The following is a 21,375-nucleotide window of genomic DNA, read 5'->3' as shown; positions in this document are numbered from 1 at the left end:
CTAGAGAGGAGAGATGACGAAGCAAGAATGGCCAGAGCCTCACATTCTCGTCAAGTCATCCAAGTTGTGGCTCAGATCTGCAGGCCCAGCAGTTCCGCACACCTTGATAAAAGCAAGCAATGACAAGGTACGGAGCTCTTGGACGATTATTTCCGTAATAGTGCATTCCCTAATACATATTTTAGACGTTGTTTTAGAATGGAACGACGTTTGTTCAACAAAATCATGATTGCTATTTGCGACCATAATTCTTACTTTGTGCAAAAGAAAGATGCTTTTGGTGTTATGGGTCTCATTCCTGAGCAAAAAATTATTGTTGCCTTGCGTATGTTTGCATATGGAGCATCTGCAGACCAAGTGTATGAGATAGTGAGGATGGGAGCAATCGAATCTATCTACACCGCAGAGTACCTCCGGAGACCTACTGAGATGGACTTGCAAAGGCTTCTGAAGAAGGCTGAGATGCGAGGTTTTCCTGGGATGATTGGAAGCATCGACTGTATGCACTGGACCTGGAAAAACTGTCCAAGTGCATGGCAAGGCGCTTATGGAGATAGAAAATAAGCAAAAAGTATCATTTTGGATGCGGTGGCATCTTTTGATACATGGATTTGGCACGCCTTTTTCGGGGTTCCAAGAGCTTAAAATGACCGTAATGTCCTTGCCCAATCCCAGTGTTCAACGATGTCCTACAAGGAAAAGCACCAAAAGTCACGTACTCGATCAACGGACATAAGTACGATGGGCCATACTACCTAGTAGACGACATTTACCCAAGGTGGTCATCGTTTGTCAAAACAGTGCCACACCCGCGAAGTGCGAAGGAAAAACACTTTGCAAGCTATAAAGAGGGGTACATGAAGGATTTGGAGCGTTGTTTTGGTATCCTCCAAGCTCGCTAGGCAATCGACAGGGGTGCTGCCAGAATGTTTGATTTAGAGTCACTTCGATCCATCATGATGACGTGCATCCTTCTTCACAACATGATTATGGAAGATGAATACGATTATGATGTTGATGAATATGAGCCAGACACGATGAACAATTCCAAAACAAAAATATATTGTGCTCATGACGTCATCGAAGAACCTGTGCAACCTGTGCAACAAGAGCCATTAGAAAATGATGGATGTTACAATGAAAGGCTTATTCAACGATATATTGCACTTCAAATGCCAAATATGCACAATGCCCGGCAATTTGACTTGATAAAGCACCAATGGGAATTAAAACAAGCTCAAGATACTTAGGTTCATTTAGTGTGTTTGTTTTTATTTGGTGTGTTTATTTAATTTTATTTGGTGTGTTTTTTTAGTTCATTTAGTGAGTTTTTTATTATTTGGCATGTTTATGTAATTTTATTTGGTGTGTTTTTTTAGTTCATTTTTTATTATTTAGTATGTTTATGTAACTTTATTTGGTGTGTTTATGTCCTTTGAATAAAGATTCTCTTAGTATAAATAAATTACCAAATTAAATAAATTTACTCTTACTTTAAATAAAGTACTAAATTCAATAAATTGGAAACAATATTAAGTACTCTATTCAATAAATAATAAATTATAATCCAAAGTGATTGGAAAATTATGGGCTCTGATTACAACAAAGTGATTGGCAAATAATGGGCTCGTGAATGGATGATCATCATCTAACCAATTTGTGGTGCTAGGATGATTTTCTCTTGTCGTGCTAGGATGATCTTCTCTTGTTGTGCTATGATCATTAGTCATTTTGTTGGAAAAACAAATTGGATTCAAACTTTGAGAGAAAGATAAGAATGTGGTTGAAACTAATTGACAAAATGTGAAATTGTGGTGTAAGGTAGAAGATAATGAGAAGGTATTTATAGAAAAGTAAAATCAATTTTTTTTAAATTTTTTTATTTTATTTCCTGAGTAGGCTGGTTGCTGTGAGAATGCACCTGAAGATTCCAAGTCGGAGTCTTCTGTGTAGAGCATCACTTCTTCTGCAAGTAATTATTAGGCTAGGTCTTTGAGCAGCGTGGATTTTTCCTTCTTTTTTGAACTTGATGACTTGGATCACTTGGTTGTACCTTTGAGAGATGATGAAGGACTAATGTCTAAAAGAGATTGTTCTGGGATGATTGGCAGTGCCATTTTTTATTGAACTGGAATAGTTGGAACTGGAGTTGCTGGGATAGCTGGAGTGATGTGAAACTCCGAGAGGACCAAATTGATGATCTTCTGATGGTTGAACTTATCCCACCATTTGACTGATCTTGAATGGTAAATTTCACCTGTTTCGACTTCATAATTCCACTTCATAATCCACGAGACTTTGTACTTGGCCATGAATAATGAGAGAAGTGTAATTCTGTAGTTGAATCGACTTCTGTCAAATTTTTGCTGGAAACCAGCTGAGAGGAGTTCTTCTGGTGGGAGACTGGCTGTTGGGCCGTGAACTGACCACCATTTTGGGAATCATGCAGGAAAATTTAGTCTGAAACTTTTGTCAAAATTAATAAACCATGAATGACTAAAGTCTTTTGTCTGATGAAGAAAGATATTAGTCCATGCTTGTAGATAATCTAAATAATTATAATGATTATTGGGAATAAAAACATTCTATGAATGAAGAGGTTTGGTTTGATAAAGGGGGAATCCCCTTTTTGATCCAGTTAAAAACTTTCCAATGTAAACAGAATGGTAAAAGATTTTGTTTTCATGAGTTTTGCTGTAAAGAGGTTTGATTGAAATGGACTCAATTTCACTGAGGATGGCTTGAAAATATTTGAGATTTTTTGTAGGACTTGGTAGGTTGATAATGAAAATTGGGTGGAAAAACTGTTTTGGCTATTTTTTATGGGGCTTGTTCTTGATGAATGTTGAAGGGAATGCTAAAAAGATATTCATCTAGATTTTTCTTAACATATGGGGATGTTTTTGGTATAGCTAGCTGATTGAGATGATGATGATGAATGATATGGCTGAGTTGAATAAGGGTCATATTGACTGACAAATGCCGTTTGGTAATTGGGACGTGATGTTTGATAATTTGGTCTGAGGTTTTCTATTGTGGAACCTAAGGGGGTGAAATGGTTGGTAATGGCTAAGGCTGATGAAGAATCTGGGCTTGATTCTTGTTTTATTGGTGGTGGTGGTAGAGTGGCAGGAAGCCTCCTTTGATCAGGAGATCCAGAAGAAATTGTTCATGAGATCCGGAAGAAATTGACTGTTTCCATTCCAATCCAGCCCAAAGTAATTATAGTACTACTAAGAAAGAAATATTATCTATAGTATTATGCATTAGCAAATTTCAAGATGATTTATTAAATCAAAAGTTTTTAGTTAGAGTCGATTGCAAATCTACAAAACATGTTTTACAAAAAGATGTTCAAGACATTGCATCAAAACATATTTTTGCACGATGGCAAGCCATATTAAGTATTTTTTATTTTGACATTGAATATATTAAAGGCAACCAAAATTGCATCCCTGATTTCCTAACCAGAGAATTTTTGCAGGGAAAGAATGACAGGAAAAAGAACTGATCAGAGGAGGCTTCCTGCCACTCTACCACCACCACCAGTAAAACAAGAATCAAACCCATATTCTTCATCGGCCTTAGTTATTACCAAGGACCAAAATATTGAAAATATCGGCGAAAGTTTTTTAGAGTTACCGATATTTTAATGGGTATCCAATGAGTTTTCGTCAAAATATCGCGATATGAAATCAAAAAATACTTGAAAATTTCTTAAAAGTGAGCATAGAGGGATTCGAACCCCTCCTATTTGACTTCTTAACGTCTTAACCACCATATCACTTATGTTGTTGTGATAATATGCTAAAATATTTATATATATGGCTTTGTTTTGAATTCTTTTTACAAGAAACAAATTTGCACATATTCCAAATTTTTTGTGGTATTATATTTTAAATTGTGTCAATTAATTACTTAGTCAATGACATGTGGTTTTTAATTTTTCTATTTTTTATTTGGTCATTTACATGATGTAGGGCTGGAAAAAATTCTCGAAAATCCCAAACCAAACCAAAAAAGTCCCAAACCCAAACAAAAAAATCCCAAACCAAAACCATCATGAAGTTCGGGAATCCCATCCCGAAAAATACCAAAATTTTCGATATGGGATTGGTTTCCAAATCCCATTTGTTTGGTAATCCCGAAATCTCGAAAAATACCAAAGTATTCGGTTTCCTATTGACTTTTGGGTTTTGGTTCTTGAAAACCATTGACATGGTTGCTGACTACTCTTCACAATACACTTACTCTACAAATAGAGATGATGAAGATAGTGAAAATTTTGAACCTCATAGGAACTCTATGTGGTACTAAGTCACTCATGTATCTTACCATGCAATGTATAAAGTGTAAAATATTGTACTAATTCATTATATATAAATGATTATGGTGTGTTTAAATTTCTTTCATTAATTACTGCATATTTTCTACATTCACAATGTTTGTCAGATCGCTATATAATCAACTTAAATCAGTTAAATCCAACATGCAATGCATTTCCTTCCAATTTTTTTGTGATAAACTAATAGATAATTGACTAAATAAACCCTGCAAAGTTTTAATAAAAATTTCCAAGTTTTTCTTACAATTTTCGTGGTTTTCATATTATTTTTATCGATATCGATAATATCCCGATATTTCCATCGATATTTCCGTATTTTTGGACTACCGATATTTCCGATATCATCGATATTTTATACCTTGGTCATTACCAACCGTTTCACCCCCTTAGTAAATGAATATATATATATATATAAATATAATATATATCCAAGCTACAATTATTATAACCTTTATAGGCCCCTGTTTATAGTCGTTAGATCAAATTTCAACAGTCCGGATCATTTGATCCTTAGGCTTAGTTTTTTTAGATCCAGAGATGATCTGGGTTTTTTTTAGGGTAGTACTACCTATATATTTATTTTTACTTCTCACACACCCTTTTTTATTTCTAGCCGACGGATCGTGTTAATTGAAGCCGACGGATCGTGTTAATTGAAGAAAATCAATGGACTAAAATTATCAAGAGTGTGTGAGAAATAAAATGGGGTGTGTGAATAGTTTAGCCTTTTTTTATTGGAGAGATTTAATTGAGACAATTTTATAAACGGGAGCTGATATTCACATATCGATTTTAGCTTATTACACCTTTTTTTTTATAACCACTTTATTTTTTACTTTTAACACATTTTTCATTTATTCTTTACTATCAAATTGTATAAATTAAATAAAATCAATGAATATAACCAAATGAAATAAGTAAGAGATTAAAAAATTACTCGTGCAAGCCATGCAACATTCCCAGGCAGGAACTGCTCCCTTCCTTGAGCTCCCTATTTAGTGTGTTGATCTGGCAATGGCCCTCAACTTCAGCACTGATCACCTAGAAGTTTTGTTATTTAATGTTTGCTTTCTTGTTGACTTCCATCTGTTCAAAGGGTGTTGGTTTCACCTCCTTTTTTTTGCTTCGCTTCGGAACTCTATTCTCTAACAATATTAGTATTCCCTAAAATCCCAGATGTACCTTGCAGTTGAGCAGAGGAAGCATTATGTCTTCCAAACCTTTTTTGATCCTGGATCACTGTTGTGTGTCTATTATTCTCTTTAATAATTTTAACAAATAGAGTTCATAATCTTCCTGCACGGTAATTCCTTAACCGATTGGCATGTTTGGTAGAGAATGATAAGTGATAACCTTCTAGTTTTTGTGCAATTAAGTGAGAGATATTAAATTTGATTATCATTAAAGACGAATTTGAATCACATTATTGCTAACTTATTGTGGGGCTAAACTTACATTTTCCATTTCTGTAGATAATATCGTTTGTTCCAAAAAAAAAAAGGTGCATCCATCAAAAATCAAATCTTCTGCACCCAAAATAGGTGTTGTCTCTCTGTGGCCTCAAACACATATTAAGTTTATGACAAAAAAAATTAATAAATATTAAATTTATAAATATGTGTCAATCAATAATTGAGGCCACATCCATTTTAAATGCAGAAAAATTGATCTCCATCCATCAGTGCTTTTACTTATTGCTTACCATTGAAGTTGGTCCAACGGGTTACCAGAAGAAATGTGCATACGTTTGAATAATTGCAATCTTCTCTAGACGTCTGCTTCTATGAAAAATTTTAAAAAAAATTTTAAAAAATTTAAAAAAAGAGGAAAATAGTCCACTTTCCCAGGACAATTGAATAATTCCATTTTTAATTGATTTTTATTTTCTAATGCATTGTTGAATGTTCAGTGGTTTGACATTTTCTGTGGCTTTGTTTGTTTCAATACTGCCAAATCTCGCTCACAACGCACCTGTCAGTCACGTGAGCTCAAATTCTCTGCTTCTAGTCTCCCACAAGTTGAGCTGAGCCCAACCAAGTTGCACTATTTACTCACGTGGTTTAGTATGTACTCTTTCAAAAATAGAATTTTATATAAATTCTTTGTCACTTAAACTCATATTATTAGTACAATATTTTATAATATTGACATAAAAATTAATGTTATTACTGTAACAGAGAGTGAAAAATCACATTTTAAGAGAGTCTTCATAGCGTTTCTCTAGTATGTATGTAGGGGGTCATATATCAAATCTACTTCTTTGATCAAAAACTTGTTTATAATAACCTTGTGGTTATGTTTTTAAGAGTCGCATCAGTGGTCATTCACTGTTATATTTGATATTAAGAATGAAGATTAAAACTATATTTACTAATTATATATGACATATATCAAGTTCATTAGTGAGTGGTTAAAACATTTGTGTACGTTTATTTTTAAAAGAACAATGAGTCAAGCGAACACGAACTCCTTACCTAGTGTTTAGAATTTGTAGAACATAGGCTCTGTTTGCTACTGTTCTACAAAACTTTTTTTTTTTTTTTTTATTTTTTTGGTTTTGCATATATAAATACAGGTGGGAACTGTGTTTGGCAAATTGTTTTGTGAAAACAAATTAAGCAAAAAAAAAAAAAACGTAGAAGACTAAATTTAGCCTAAGTTCTATAAAACATCAAATTGATGTTTCCTCTGTTTTTCAATAACAGTTTTCAAAATAATAGCAAATAAAAGGTACATTATAAAATAGAGTTGGAGTTTTAAACAAAAAAATCAAATCATGCATGCCACGATCAGCACCACCACCATTGCCACCTCAACATTCTCCAGCAATTTCACCCAAGCCACCATGGCTACCACTACCCGTCTCACCATCATTACCATCTTTGACGCCACACCACCCTCATCACTGCTACTATCGCCGCCGCCGCCGCCACCACCACCATATTGTACACTATCATCACCTCTCCCTCTGGTCATCATGGCCACCACCACTTCCACTGTCTCATTATTGTGGCCATCACCACTGCTGCCATTAGCCACCACCACTCCCACCACCATCGCTACCACAGCCACATTCTCCACTGCCATCACTCTCGCTATGGCGACCACCACCTCCATCACTCCATCACAATCATTATGGCCACCTGTTAACCACAATTTCCGCAACTATCCCCCATTGTTAATACAATTACTTTCTACTCCGCTATAACTTAAATCACTATTACTAAACAAATTTTGAGAAAAAAGAAAAGAAAAGAAAATTGTTTATCACACGATCCTGAAATACTTTTAACTCATAAAAGACAAGTGATTTACATAAGAAATCCTAACAATGGTAATCTATGTGTGATTTATTTAATTAACAGATTAGCAAACTCATATCAGTCTATGTTGTTTGTAAAGCGGTAAAGAAAACTGTCCATAAAATAGAGATGGGGAAAACTGGCTATGTAATTTTATATTGATTGTAAAACGATTAAGAAAAAAACAGTATCCAATTCCTCCAACTCTAGCTCATTGGCCAAAAATGAAAATCATTTCACATGCATATCATATTTAGAAATGTTCTCTAGTCACTTAGCGACCAAAAAATGCATGTTCACTCAAACCCTTGGTGCCAAATTCAAAAGTGCTTGAACAAATGAGCGGGACTCTCAAACCCAACTAAACCATGAATCCTTGATCACTAGATGACCAGAAGAACAATACTCTCAAATTCAATTCAAGGCCATTGTATATAAATGTTTGGCCGGAAACAATGAACAAGCCTCCCAAGAAACGAGGCACGCAGAAAAGATTATAAACTCAGGGAAAGACATTCAAAAGAACCTCACAGAATTATCTCCCCTCTTTTTTTTTTATTCTCACCCCTTCTATTTGAATGGTCACGTCTGCATCTTATATTAATCGTTCTATAGAGCGAGGCTACTTAGTACTACGGTCTAGTGGTATTCCTCTTCACTTGTAAATGAAAGATCTTAAGTTCGATTCTCGCCAAAGGCGAATTTGAACCACGTTATTGTCAACCTATTGTGAGGCGAAGACCATCCTCTTCCCTTTGTATAGATAATATCGTTTGTTAAAAAAAAAAATAATAATTAGAGACAATGGAAAGTATGAGAGGAGGGGAGAGAATTCCGCTCCAGAACCTACAATGCTCATCCAATGAAATTACTACACCTCGTTTCTTAATTTTTCAAAACCTTAATTACTTCATAAACAGCAGCAATTCGGTTATGACTCAGTGACCTTAACAATCTATATCCAACAGAAACATACAAAAACATTGTCAAGTACACCTTTATTTATGAAGCCCTGAAAGCAAAGTCCCACCAGAGCACATCCAGGGAGCAGCGGAGATTCAAAAATAATTGCTCTTATAAAATTCTTTAAGAAAAGCAGAGGTCCCCTGATCTTTGGTGCCCGAATCCTGCAGAAGCCCTTGCTGACCAACGACGTACTGGCCAATGATGTGGTGTCGCTGCTTTGCATGCTCGGTGATGTTATTTAACTCTTCCATTGCCTTGAAGAGCAGCATATCGATGACCTGCATTTCAATACCATCCACATAAAAATAAAAATAAAATGTTTATAAGCCACAAATCACAAAAGCATGAAGCACTTTAGCAAATCAGGTATGGACGGTAAGAAAAATCCTGGTTCTTAGTGCCAACAAAAATACAACTAACTCAAATGTAGAAACTCTTTCAACTCAAAAGTTATGCATATTACTAAACAGAAATCATGTCAAAGTGCATTACATTAATAATTTATTTGATTTCATTGTTTGACTCAATAAAGCTTTGTGTTCAGCCTGATACAATGATTCAAGGACCCCGTAGCCTGAGAGCTCCTATACTTCCTTCCAGGCAGAATTAGATTTCCCAGAAAACTTGAGCAAAACACACAACCATAATCCAGAAACATATAGAGACAACCCATGTGAAGGTTGCTAAACAAAGACAAAACAACACAAGAATGATAAAGGAATAGCTGACAGCATATCTCTAAATATACACATGATTTATCTTGAAATTTATTGAAACCTAATTACGTATGTAAACTACGTGTGTGCGTAAGCCCAGTCAAATGTGACTGTTCTAGGCAGGGCCCACCTTCAAATGATGTTGGTCCTGTGGATCATAATGGACTCGCCTTTGGCCTCTGAGCACGCTGGAACCGCATGAGTTCCAAGAGAGCCTTTTCAAAGTCCTGGAGAGGAATACATTGGGGCCTAACCTTCTTCCTGACTCAGTTAGTTGGGTACTATAAAATTAGAATCCATTGTCTGCGCTTTACCCACAAATTCCTGCTATATTACGACATATCACATAAACTGAATGCCACTAACAAAGGATGAATCCTCACCTAGACTTTTACTAGAATGTGGCAGTAATACCAGAGTCCATATACCATACTGAATCCTCAAAAGAAATCTACCCGTTACATGTTTTTAGTTATCCCCACAAAATCAAAATTTAAGCTGTTAGGACATAGGAAAACAAATATTCATAACACAACTCTCCCTTGTTTAGTATGTAAGATAAAATTGCATCTTCTAATGTCCTCAATATGCGGCCTCTAACTATAGAGCCCAAAAAAGTGAAACTTAATACGAATATGAAAGTTTTGCACAGGTTTGAGCTTGAATCGTCTAATGTCCTCAATGTGTGCCGTCTACCACCATGGAGCCCAAAAAAGTGAAACTCAATATAAAGGTTGAAACTTAACATGAATGTGAAAGTTTCGCAGTGGTTCGAGCTTTCATCTTCTGCTCCGATACAATGCTAAGATTTTCCAACCAACCATTATTTCTCAAAAGCTCAACTACAAAAATGAAACGAAAAACCAAAGTGTTTCTAGGTGAAAATTTTGAAACCAAGTAAAAATGCAGCATCTAATATCATTCCTACTCGCCGCGATCCTCCTTCTACCCAAATTCATGTCAGTACTTGGCAGAAAATCCAATAGCACATACGAGATTGGACAACTTAATTGTATAAAAAAAATCCCTAAATCTCGTGGGCAAATATGAAATTCCAGACATTTTACTCGTTGTTCGAAATATCAGATGATTAAAACAGCAGCGTATCATATAATTTGAGGAGAGAGAGATAGAGAGGGAGAAGGGGACCTTAGGGTTAGTGACGTTGGCGTTCTTGCGGATCTCGGAGGCCACGACGGTGCGGAGGTGAGAGGGCGTAACGACGTCGTCGAGGTTGTAGATTTCCATGATGGTGGGGATGGATCTGCAGGCGGCCCTGAAGAAGTCGAAGACTCGGTGCCGGGCCTCGTCCAGAGACGCCGAGTTCGGTGGCACCTTCACAGCCCGCTGAATAAACGACATTTCTTCCTCCGAAAACTCAAAACTCGACTCACTGAGTTCTTCTGTGTCGCTCCACTCCACTCGCCCTGGAGGCATTCGCTACTCTAGTCTATTGGGAAAGGTTATCGATGTGGATGTGGTGACCACGAGCCCAACGGTGCCGTTTCGGCTGCTTTTTTTTTTTTTTGGGGTGGATGGGGGTGTTTGGGGGTGGGGGTGGATTGGGTTTGCTAGCCCGATTACAAACCAACCAACACAAAAACTATTAAAGCTGAAAGTCCCATGCGCAACCATTACAAACATGTTAATGGTAACGTGGTCAACTATTTAGATTAATTTTTATAAATTATATGATGTAGTTATTGATGATTTGATAATTATTTTAGGAAGACTTTTGAATTGCGAGGTATCATTACGAGCTCAATACATACGAGTGTTATTCCGTGAAATAACTTGAATTTCAAATTATTCACTTGTTCTGATTGGACAGAAAGCCTTCCTTGACCACCACCGACTGGAGACTGGATTGTTACCAAAGAAAGCCTCACTACTTCCAAGGCTCGTAACTTCTCCTTTGTAACTCGGAATTAAGATTCGTTTGCTCCTACACACTCGTGGGTTCAAGCTCTACCTGAACAACTCAAGAGTTGACCGAAAAGGTCGAGTAAAATTAGAAATGGCAGAAATATCCTTCACTTTGTTTTCTCAAAACGGAGAATTAAAGAACGAACTTCAATTAAATCTCCGTAATATGTCAAAAATAAAATAAAATACTAATTTTGGGGATAGGATATCACACGCACTTGATAAGGTTGGGTCGTGACCAACCTCAGGCTGACCAATAGGGTTGCTTGGAATATTGCATGGCCCCAAGCAGAGATCGGGAACTTGGTACGTATGACCAATCAATCGCGCAGTCATTTGAAGGCGTTTAGTGAATGATTCTGCTAGGTCGTTTTGGGTATGAACATGGGGTATTGGATGTTCACTTCAAAATCCAATCGACATGCAATATACTATAGTGAAATTTCCTTTGGAATCTCAAGCTTCTGGCAAACCACATAGCGGGCCTGAATAGGTGTAATTTGCTTGTTAGGCGTTCCATCTTCTCTTGAATACACTTCTAGCTATATTTGTAGGAAGTGCAATATGGTAATATGCAAAGGAATTTTACTATATTTTCTACTTTGGTTTCAATATGGTAATAATGCTCTCGAATATCCTTAAAGCTCAAAAGACATTCTTCCGGAACGAGTGAGTATAAGGCTTCCCTTTATGGTAAAATTAGTACCATTGGACAATATAGGGCAGTGTCATGCCCCACAATCAAGTTGGATAAGCATGAAAGGGTTGTCAGGGGGTGATTAGGTATGAAGTTAGCATAGAACCAGACATCTAACTTTCCCACAAAACATATCTAAGCATGAGTTAATTGTATAAGTCACATGTGGTAATTTTCGTTGATTAACTCTTATTCGAGAATAATAGTGATATCCAAACACCAATCTTAAGTCCAAGAACAAAATAAATTATTCACAAAGTAAACCAAATATACAAGAGGGTTTGGCCAATACGGCCTTCCATGTCAAATTTTGCTCACCAAATGTGTTAGGTGGAGCAAAATTAGTCTAACAGATAGACTGCGGGAAAGGTACTCCTCAACAACATTGGTAAAAGCACAGGAAAATGCATAACCAATGATCTATTTCGTCAAAACGGAGTTAGATTCTGCAGGGTTGAGGTTTGGGAATACTATCCCTTATTCTTGAAGTTTTTAGGTGCCAAAGATCATGCTTCGGGCATGATACCACCTCTTGGCAGGCCTAGATTCTACCATAGGTTGTAAAACAAACTCGAAATCAGAATGTATGAGAGAGAGATAGACCCAGACTTGGGTTCGATAGGCTCCAGCTGAAACTGGAGGGGTCTGTTCGGTAGCCTTTGCCGAAGTAGAGCAATATTGTTCGGTGCACCTCTGTTGAAGCAGAACATGCAAGTCAGTGCATCCCTGCCGAAGCAGGGCACACCATTCGGTAGACTCCAGCCGAAATTGGATTTATACTGTTCGGTACCTCGTAGCCGAATTGTTGGGCTACCTTTTTCTCACATGTATGATAGTAATCAGATCCGAGAATTTGGTATACTTTTGCTCTCTATATTGCTACTTTAGGAGCAATTTGGATATAGCAGGATGAGAAAGATTTTCTTCTAGTCAAAATTCGATCGGATATAAACTCCAGAATTATACCTATTCATGGACGTAAAAGTTTTAATCATGTTGTGCTTCAAGCAAGAATTCATCTTTACATGGTTTGAAATGGTCCATAGCGAGTCAAAGAGCCATGAAGTCCTCAGCAATGAGGTACTGCCATTTGATATGTGTCAGGCATAAGTCTTCGAATGAAGATCATGGCAGAGACTTATTCAACTCTTTCACACCATAACTAGCTACAATGATTTTGCAACTAGCCGTAGTTAAGCGGGGTGTCACGTCTTGTATCCACACAAAGTAGTTTCTTGTTCGAAAATTCCAAATCAGTGAAATTGAACTTGTTAAGGTTTGACAATACGCTGAATGACGGAAACAAGAATGTGATTGGTGTTTTAGGAAATAAAATTTCTATAAACAGCAAAGTTAGAACATCCAGGTTATAAGACATGGTTTGATTTAAACGGATTTAAGCATGGAGAACTTTGAGTCTTAACATGAGTGTTGCGCATTAAGAAACTTCAGGTTTCTATGGCACTTATCTGAAACTTTGGGTTTGGAAATATGAACTTCAAGTTCATAATACTTGCAAATAAACGCAGTATATACAATACAAAATATATAAAGCAAAAGAAAACAAATATATTAATAGTTGGTAACTTTGGGACCCTTTGTGTGAAAGTTTTAGGGAAAGGGCCCTAAAAATGGTGTGGAGCTTCAGGTCCAAAAATTATTATTTTAATCGGTTTGGCTACAGAGAAAAAAATTGGGTTATTAGAACCCAGGCCCAAATATGGGCTAAGAAAGAAAAATTGAAAACCAAATCCCAATTTATAGGGTTTAGGGTTTCATATGGGCTAAGTAAATAGGCCCAAAACACTTTTTTTTTTGCACGAATTGGACTGCAAGTCCAACAGAAGAAAAAAAAAGGCGGAAAGCCCAAAAAAAAAAAAGAATGAGCCCAAAGTCTAAAATAGACTGATAGGCTGGCTGCTTGATGCAGGTCTAAAAACTAAAATGGCCGTGAGGTCCTAAGCCCAAAACTAGGGTTGTTTGTTGGGTTCGGGCCGAAAGCTGTACATGCCCAAAGCCTTTGAGGCGTGAGATCCAAGCCCATCTGCAATGGGTGAAGGGTTTCCTCGAGAACTAATGGAGGCTGATGATGTCATAAGGGATAACGGCGAACATGGATTATAGAGGTCGAGGTCGTCGCCATGGAATCTCGAAAAATGAGACGGCTGAAGACGGTTGAGGGAGCTCGAAAACTATCGTGTTGGGTGTTGACACCCACGATATGTCCTTGATGCCAGAGACATCAAGAGGATGATGAGAAATTTCAAGCCGTCGTTGTGGGGGGCATATCACCATCGCTATAGATGTCGGCTATAGAGGTCTCAATTTTCAGATTAAGGGAGATGGTATCCCTGATGATGTCGTTTTGAACTCGTATATGGGTTCTGTGTGTCTGGGGGTGGTGGCTTAAATTGGAGCTGGCTTGGCTCAGCCAGACTGTGCAATTCATGGGTTAGTGGCTCAGCGTAAGCTGCACGCTGGCCATATGAAATCAAGGCCTAGTCAAAGACAGACTAGGTTTTCAAGCCCAATACGAATTCTAGGGTTTCAACAACCTTTGTTCTTTCTTTTTTTTTTTCCTTATTCACACATATTCAAATCACATAATAGCAATATTATGGATATAATGCATAAACAATTGATGTAGAATCTAAAATTCATAAAACATAAAGTTGGGTCATGCATTATGGTGAAGGTTCATGCAATCAAGGCTGAAAAAAATATCGAGATAAAAACCGTTGTTTTAAAAGAACCTAGATTGCGTGATGAATATTGTGAACAGGTTTGATGCAAAAAACTATTTCTTCAATTTCGGCTTTTCATCTCCAAAGCTTGTATCACTTTCAACATAAGAAAAATAAATTAAATCAATAAAAGTATATGAATTCAAGAAAATCAAAATTTAATCAATTAAAATAATTGAAACGTAATACTCTCCTGATTGAAGACGAATAAATTCTCTTTAGCACAACTTGAAGAGTGTGCTGATAATGTGTTGTGGCCTATATTTAACTGAGGGGTGCGGCATAGAGAGAAAGAGAGTGGAGAATAGACTTGAGGAATTGTGTATTAATTCCCCAGTCCTTGTGCCTTTATTTATAGTAATAAAGAGGAGAGTTGCTCTCCAAGTAATATAAAGTCTACTAGGAAAGATCTTCTAGATCCCAAAGGATTCCTAATTTATCTCTACTTAGGCTTTATTTTACACAATCACAATATATGCTAGAACATATGTCACAACAATTTAAGTAATTTTATTTTTACCAAAAAAAAAAAAGGGAATCATGTAAAGAGAGAAAATTCAACAATCCTTCTTCCTCTTCTTTCAATCTCCATATTTCTGAAACCCTCTATGCCATTGATTATATTTGAACGCAATGAAACCAATAGATTTTTCTTAAAAAGACATAAGAGTAGAATTTAATTAGAAAAGTGCTTATGGTTATAACTCTTGATTTGCAAGAGCACGGTCCTAAAATTACAAAGGATATAACTTGTTCATCAAAACCCTAATCCCAATATCATGACAAACAAGTTTCATGTGCTTGTTACTTTAATTTGATTCATACAAAATCTTTGTCCCTTCATCCTATCCCTATACATATATATACACACCACCAATTTGGAAACCAAGTTGGAAAGTTTAACCTGAAACTTTTGTCAAATGTAACGAACCAAGAGTGACTAAAGTCAGATGTTTGGTGGAGGAAAATATTGGTCCATGCTTGAATGTAGTCAAAATAACTATATCTATTGTTTGGGATGAGTTCGTGTTTGGTATGGAGTTTTTTGGTATGATAAAGGGGGATTCCCCATTCCTGTTTAGTAAGAAATTTTCCGATGTGAAGAGAATGGTAAAGGAGTTTAATTGGCTGAGTAGTGCTGTAAATAGGTTTGATGGAAACTCCTGCAGTCTCACTAAGAATGACTTGATAATATTGGAGGGATTTGAAAGATTCAGTTGGGATATAATGGCAGTTTGGAGGTAAGATGGTTTTGGCTATTTTATCTGGCGATTGCCTTTTGTTAATGTGATGGGGAATGCAAAAAAGTTGTTCCATTGGATGTTTCTTAACATAAGGAGTAGTTTTAGCAAAGCTAGGTGTTTTTTTGGGTTGAAGGTGAGGGCATTGATGAATATGGATCATAAGGGTTGGCTAATGTCGTTTGGTAGTTTGGTCTGAATTGGCCAACATTTGATCCTAAAGGAGATCCTAAGGGAACAAATTGGTTAGTAATGGCTAGGGCCGATGATGAGGAATCAGGAATAGATTCCTGTTTTACTGGTGGTGGAGGAAGAGTGGCCGGAAGCCTCCTCTGATTATTGTTGTTTCTGTTGGTCGACATTCTTCCCCTGCAAAAATTCTCTGGTTAAAAAAATCTGGGATGCAGTTATGGCTGCCTTTAATGTATTCAATATCAAAATAAAAAATGCTTAATATGGCTTGCCATCGTGCAAAAATCTGTTTGGATGCAATGTTTTGAACATCTTTTTTGTAAAACATGTTTTGCAGACTTGCAATCGACTTGGACTAAAAATTTTTGATTTAATAAATCATCTTGAAATTTACTAATGCATAATACAATAGATAATATTTCTTTCTTAATAGTACTATAATTAATTTGTGCAGGATTCCAAACTCCTAAATGGAAACGTACAATTTGTTCAGGAGCATCGGAAGAAGTTTTTTGCTTGAGGATACCTCCATAGCCGATATCTGATGCATCAGTTTCAACTATTTTAAGAGAGTTGGGAGTTGGAATGCCAAGACAAGGCAATGTCTTAACATGTGTTTTAATTTGTTTGACAACAGAAGTATAAATGGTAGACCACGCTGGAGGATTATCTTTAAGACGATCAAACAATGGTTTACACTGCTGATGAAGATGAGGATAAAATTTTGAAACATAATTTAATGATCCAAGGAATCTTTGCAACTGGGTTTTGTCAGTAATCTGATCTGGGAATTTATCAGCAAATTGAATGACTCTATTAATAGGCTAAATGGTAGATCTATGGATATTGTATCCTAAAAATCTAACATTAGTCTAAATAGTTTAATTTTAGAAGCAGATACAACTAATCCTTTGGACTTAATAATTCTAGCAAACAAGTGCAAGTGTTTCCAGTGTTCATCTATAGACTTTGAGAAAATAAGAACATCATCAATATAAACAATCGAAAAATGGCTATATTGATTAAAAATTTCATTCATAATATTTTGAAATTCACTTGGTGCATTCTTTAAGCCGAAAGGCATAACATTCCATTCATAATGTCCAAAAGGAGTTACAAAAGCTGTTTTGTATTTATCATTTTCATGAATTTGAATTTGCCAAAAGCCTGATTTCATATCAAATTTTGAAAAAAAATAACTGCTTGAGAAAGTCTCTTTATTAAATCTCTTTTGTTGGGAATTGGATACCGAATCCATTCCAAAACTTCATTCAAAGATTTATAGTTAATAACTAATCTAGGAGTTCCTCATTCTAATTATGCATTTTTCTGGACATAAAATGCAGGACATGACCATGATGATTTACTTTTTCGGATAATTCCTTTATTAAGAAGTTCTTGAATTTCTGTTTTGCAGAATTCCATAACTTCTTGATTCATTTGGATTGGTCTAACCTTAGTAGGTATTTTAGACTCATTAAACTCCTTTATGTAAGGAAGTTTAACAATATGTTGTTTACGATGCCAAAAAGCATTGGGAAGATCTGAACAGATTTCATTAATAAGTTTCTTTTGAAAATTATCAATAGTTTCTAACAAAGACTTATTTGTTAGCTGTTTTTTCAATCCGTTTGTGATTAATTTCTTCTTTTAAGAAATTAATATGTTGTGACTTATTAGTGATAATACTAATAGTTTTTGAAATATTATTTTTTTGTAAATGTCTAAGTTTTTTTAGGTCTGTTTCCAAGCAGAACTCAAAAGTGACTTTCTGTCCTAAAACTTTGGTGGTAATTCTATTATGATGAACCTTAAAAGGATATATAAGTGCTAAAAAAGGAAGTCCTAATATGACTGGATTATAAATATTTTTTATTAAAACAAACGGAGTTTTGAAACAAATATTGTTTTGGCAAACATGTGCTTTAGGTATTTCATATTTTAAATGCATTGGTGATTGATTAGCAGCACTAAGGATTTCTGTTGACTTATGAAAATATTTAGTAGGTATTAAACCTTCTTGAATACAATTCAAATCTGCGCCTGAATCAATTAAGGCTATAGTTTCTAAATGAAAATCTTCAATTATTATTTTAATTTTAGAATACCATTTTTGAATTCTTATTTTATCTAAAAGACTTAAAACTAGATTCTCAGTAGATTGAGAATCTGAATCTGAACTGGATGAAGAGCTGGCAAGTTCTTCCTCACGAGGGTTTACGAACAAATGTGTTTGAACCTTACTAAGTTGTGTTCGGACTTCTGAATTTTCAGACTTTAGAAGTCGTACTTCGTCTTTGATTTTATTGATTTCCTGCTGGAGATCTTTAATGGTTATTTCTTTCTTAGTCTTATTAAACCTTTCCAAGGTTGTGCTAAGAGAGATTTTGGGAGTAGAATGGATTTGACTAGTACTTGGTTCATCTGGAGAAACTAATTTCTTTAGTTTCTTGAGATAAAAAGACTTAAGTTTTGGGTCATCAACTTTACTTATTAGTTCAAGTAGAAAATCTTCTTGTTCTTCTTGTTTATTAAGAACTGAAATTTTATTACTACAACAAGCATCAGTACATCCGACCTTGATGTTTGGAGATGAGCTATTGCTCATTGAATAGTAATCAGAAGAGGATAATTCCAAATCATCTTCTGAGTCACTATGGTCTGTGTCTTTTAATTCCAAAACTTGGATTAACTGAAGTTTCTCGTTCTCAGAAATCTTCAACTGATTGATAGTTTTCTTTACTCTACATTTGTATATATATAGAAAGCCTTTAAGGGAAGGGATCCCCATTTTAAAAAAAAAATTGGGTTATTCTCTTGACCGTTAGATTTAGCTTTAATGAAATTCTGTTGTTGAGATTTTGTGGCCTGTGATTTAATTTCAACCACAGAATTTCATTAAAGCCAAATCTAACAGTCAAGAGGGGTCCCCATTTTTTTTGAAAAATGAGAATCCCTTCCCTTAAGGGGCCTGTGTGTGTGTATATATATATATATATATTTTTTTTAGTCCTCTACTTCAAATACCAAACACATATTTCAACCACAAATTCAAGCAAATTTGAGTTCCCTCTACTAGATCTACAAGATTTTTGACATGAAGATAGAAAGTGTAAATATAAATATAAATCAAAAGATAGAAGGCCTCAAATCAAAACCAAAATGTACATCCTAAACTAAAACTAAAGTGCACTTAATGCATAATATCATGGTTAATTGCTTCAATACTAGTTAAAAGAGTACATAACACGATCTACATACATAGACACACACTACATTTATAAATATTGGTAAAATACATACATCCATTCATAAAACTAATAAACTTAAATAAATACTAATAATTTTGGTCCGATTCGGTTTAGGTTGATTCCTAGTACTATAAAATCGGGACCGAAACCGGTTTGAGCTAGTCCAGTTCTGTTCTTGACTTGGTTTTGACTTTTTTGGCCAACATGGTTTTCTTTGATTTTTTTTAATACGGTCTATTCGGTTCCAGTTCGATGGTTTTTATGCCCACCCTTACCTAGGTAGATAGTGAGAGAGAGATGAAGTGTATCGTGATTCTCTTACTTGGGCCAAGGTACATAATTTCAGGTAGAGTTCTGGACTTTCTTATGATCCCTCGATAGCCTTGAAAATAAAGATGGCAAATCAACTCATTGAATTGTTAATGAGTAACTATAAGACCCGTTTAGTTTGATTTCACCGTAATGAGATTGGTAGTGGAGATGATTGTGTAGCACCTTATTATGGTGAAATCTAACTATATAGGTATTAGACTATTAATGGTTACCCATTAATAACCTAGTGGGTTGATTTTCCGTCTAGAAAGACAATTCCAAATCTTAGGCAATCTCTCCACTAGTGAAAAACTATAATCTTAGCCCTCCATAATTTTATAGTATGAAATTCACTTGCTCTTTTTTTTTTCACGAGAAATTATAGAAATGTACTCGATCGAAAGTGCTTGGAATTTTCTAAAAAAGAAATTGGGAACTAACTAATTAACTGAGAAAATTCAAAACTTTTCTCTGTAAACCACATAAAGGAGGCCCATCCCATGTGCCCATTTTTCTACTTTTGTTCATCTCTCACTCATTGATATTCCTGAAGGAGTTTGGAACTTTGGGCATGTTATCAAAAGCCAGTTCAAGTAAATTCTGACTTAGGGCTGGTTTAGTATTACTGTACTTTGAAAAAAAACTGCTTCTGCTGTGCTGTGAGAATAAGCACCTGTGAAATAAAGCAGCAAAGTGTTTGGTAAACTTTTTTGTAAAAGTGCTTTTGAAAAAAAAAAAGCAATATTATAGTGTTTGATAAACTTTTATGTAAAATAGATGTGAAAAAAAAACTGGTTTTCAAAGCTGGGTTTTGCAACTTTGTGTTTTTGGCTTTTTTTTTCACCCAAAACTGTGAAAAAAAAGCTGAAGCTGAATGTTTACCAAACATAAAAAAGCTCCCAGCTCACCTCAGTACCAAACCAAAGCTTAGTCTCTCTCTCTTTCTTCCTTTTCATTGGATCCTCCTTAATTCTGAACTAGTATCTTTCTGTCTCTCTAATTAAAGCAAAGTCCTACTTTAAGAGAATCTTCTTAGCATTTCTCTAATAAAAAATCTCTTTGCAACTACTTTTTGGATCTAAAAACTAGGGAGTAGCAATTCTCTCCTCTCCTAATCCATTCCCCTTCCCTCCCATCCTCTTTGATTTTATTTTTTGTCTTTCTCTTTTTATAAAAAAGTCAACATAAGATGTTACATAACTTAATCATGATTGTTCAAATTGAAGGGGAGGGAAGGGGAGGAAAATTAAAAGAGGAGAGAATCCTATTTCAAAAAATAAAGGTTATGGATATGGCTTCTTCTTCTTCTTCATCAGATGTATCTCATGTTATGATCTTGTGATTACTTCGATCACAAGTATCAGGAAATGAGACTAAATGTAATAATTGAGTTAGGTTGAAGGGTTATTTTGCTATTTTGTAATTCTGTAGGGAAAGTTTGTTCACAATTTCTATTTTGTATTGCCTTGTGACAGGTTTCACATGTGTATTTGGCTACCTATAAAGCCATATAGTCTCTCACTTCGAAGAGTTAGAAAAATATATTACAATTTTACCCAATTTGCTTGTGTTGTTCCTCTCATCTTCCTCCATCGCCATATCTGATCTTGCAAACAAGTTAAGGTCTAAGCCTCGCCGGATTGGGTGTTATCATTGGTATCAGCCTCTGGTCTTGGTTCCCTT

The 21,375-nt window shown here is 35.6% G+C and overlaps 2 protein-coding genes across 2 annotated transcripts; both read right to left on the bottom strand.

Annotated features, from left to right (window-relative positions):
• Positions 1-6,981: 6,981 nt before the first annotated feature.
• LOC126613811 (uncharacterized) lies at positions 6,982-8,393 on the bottom strand. The gene is made up of 2 exons (XM_050281410.1): positions 7,139-8,393; positions 6,982-7,092 (listed from the first exon to the last, which is right to left on the bottom strand). Exons 1-2 carry the CDS (start codon positions 7,460-7,462, stop codon positions 7,081-7,083), a joined length of 336 nt encoding a protein of 111 aa, XP_050137367.1. The 5' UTR covers positions 7,463-8,393; the 3' UTR covers positions 6,982-7,080.
• Positions 8,394-8,528: 135 nt separating this feature from the next.
• LOC126613810 (NADH dehydrogenase [ubiquinone] 1 alpha subcomplex subunit 6-like) lies at positions 8,529-10,790 on the bottom strand. Its single transcript, XM_050281409.1, has 2 exons — positions 10,479-10,790; positions 8,529-8,891 (listed from the first exon to the last, which is right to left on the bottom strand). Exons 1-2 carry the CDS (start codon positions 10,764-10,766, stop codon positions 8,706-8,708), a joined length of 474 nt encoding a protein of 157 aa, XP_050137366.1. The 5' UTR covers positions 10,767-10,790; the 3' UTR covers positions 8,529-8,705.
• Positions 10,791-21,375: the final 10,585 nt, after the last annotated feature.

The sequence above is a fragment of the Malus sylvestris genome, chromosome 2, assembly GCF_916048215.2.
Source record: "Malus sylvestris chromosome 2, drMalSylv7.2, whole genome shotgun sequence".
Taxonomy (NCBI): Eukaryota; Viridiplantae; Streptophyta; class Magnoliopsida; order Rosales; family Rosaceae; genus Malus; species Malus sylvestris.
Note: the sequence above shows the minus strand (reverse complement) of the source record. Positions and strands in the feature narration are given on the sequence as shown.

Excerpts from the sequence above, each read along its gene's own strand:
- LOC126613811 (XM_050281410.1), bottom strand. The coding sequence starts at position 7,462 with ATGGAGGTGGTGGTCGCCATAGCGAGAGTGATGGCAGTGGAGAATGTG.
- LOC126613810 (XM_050281409.1), bottom strand. The coding sequence starts at position 10,766 with ATGCCTCCAGGGCGAGTGGAGTGGAGCGACACAGAAGAACTCAGTGAG. Across the intron at positions 8,892-10,478 it reads CCAACGTCACTAACCCTAAG|GTCATCGATATGCTGCTCTT; the intron begins GTCCCCTTCTCC and ends ATTGAAATGCAG.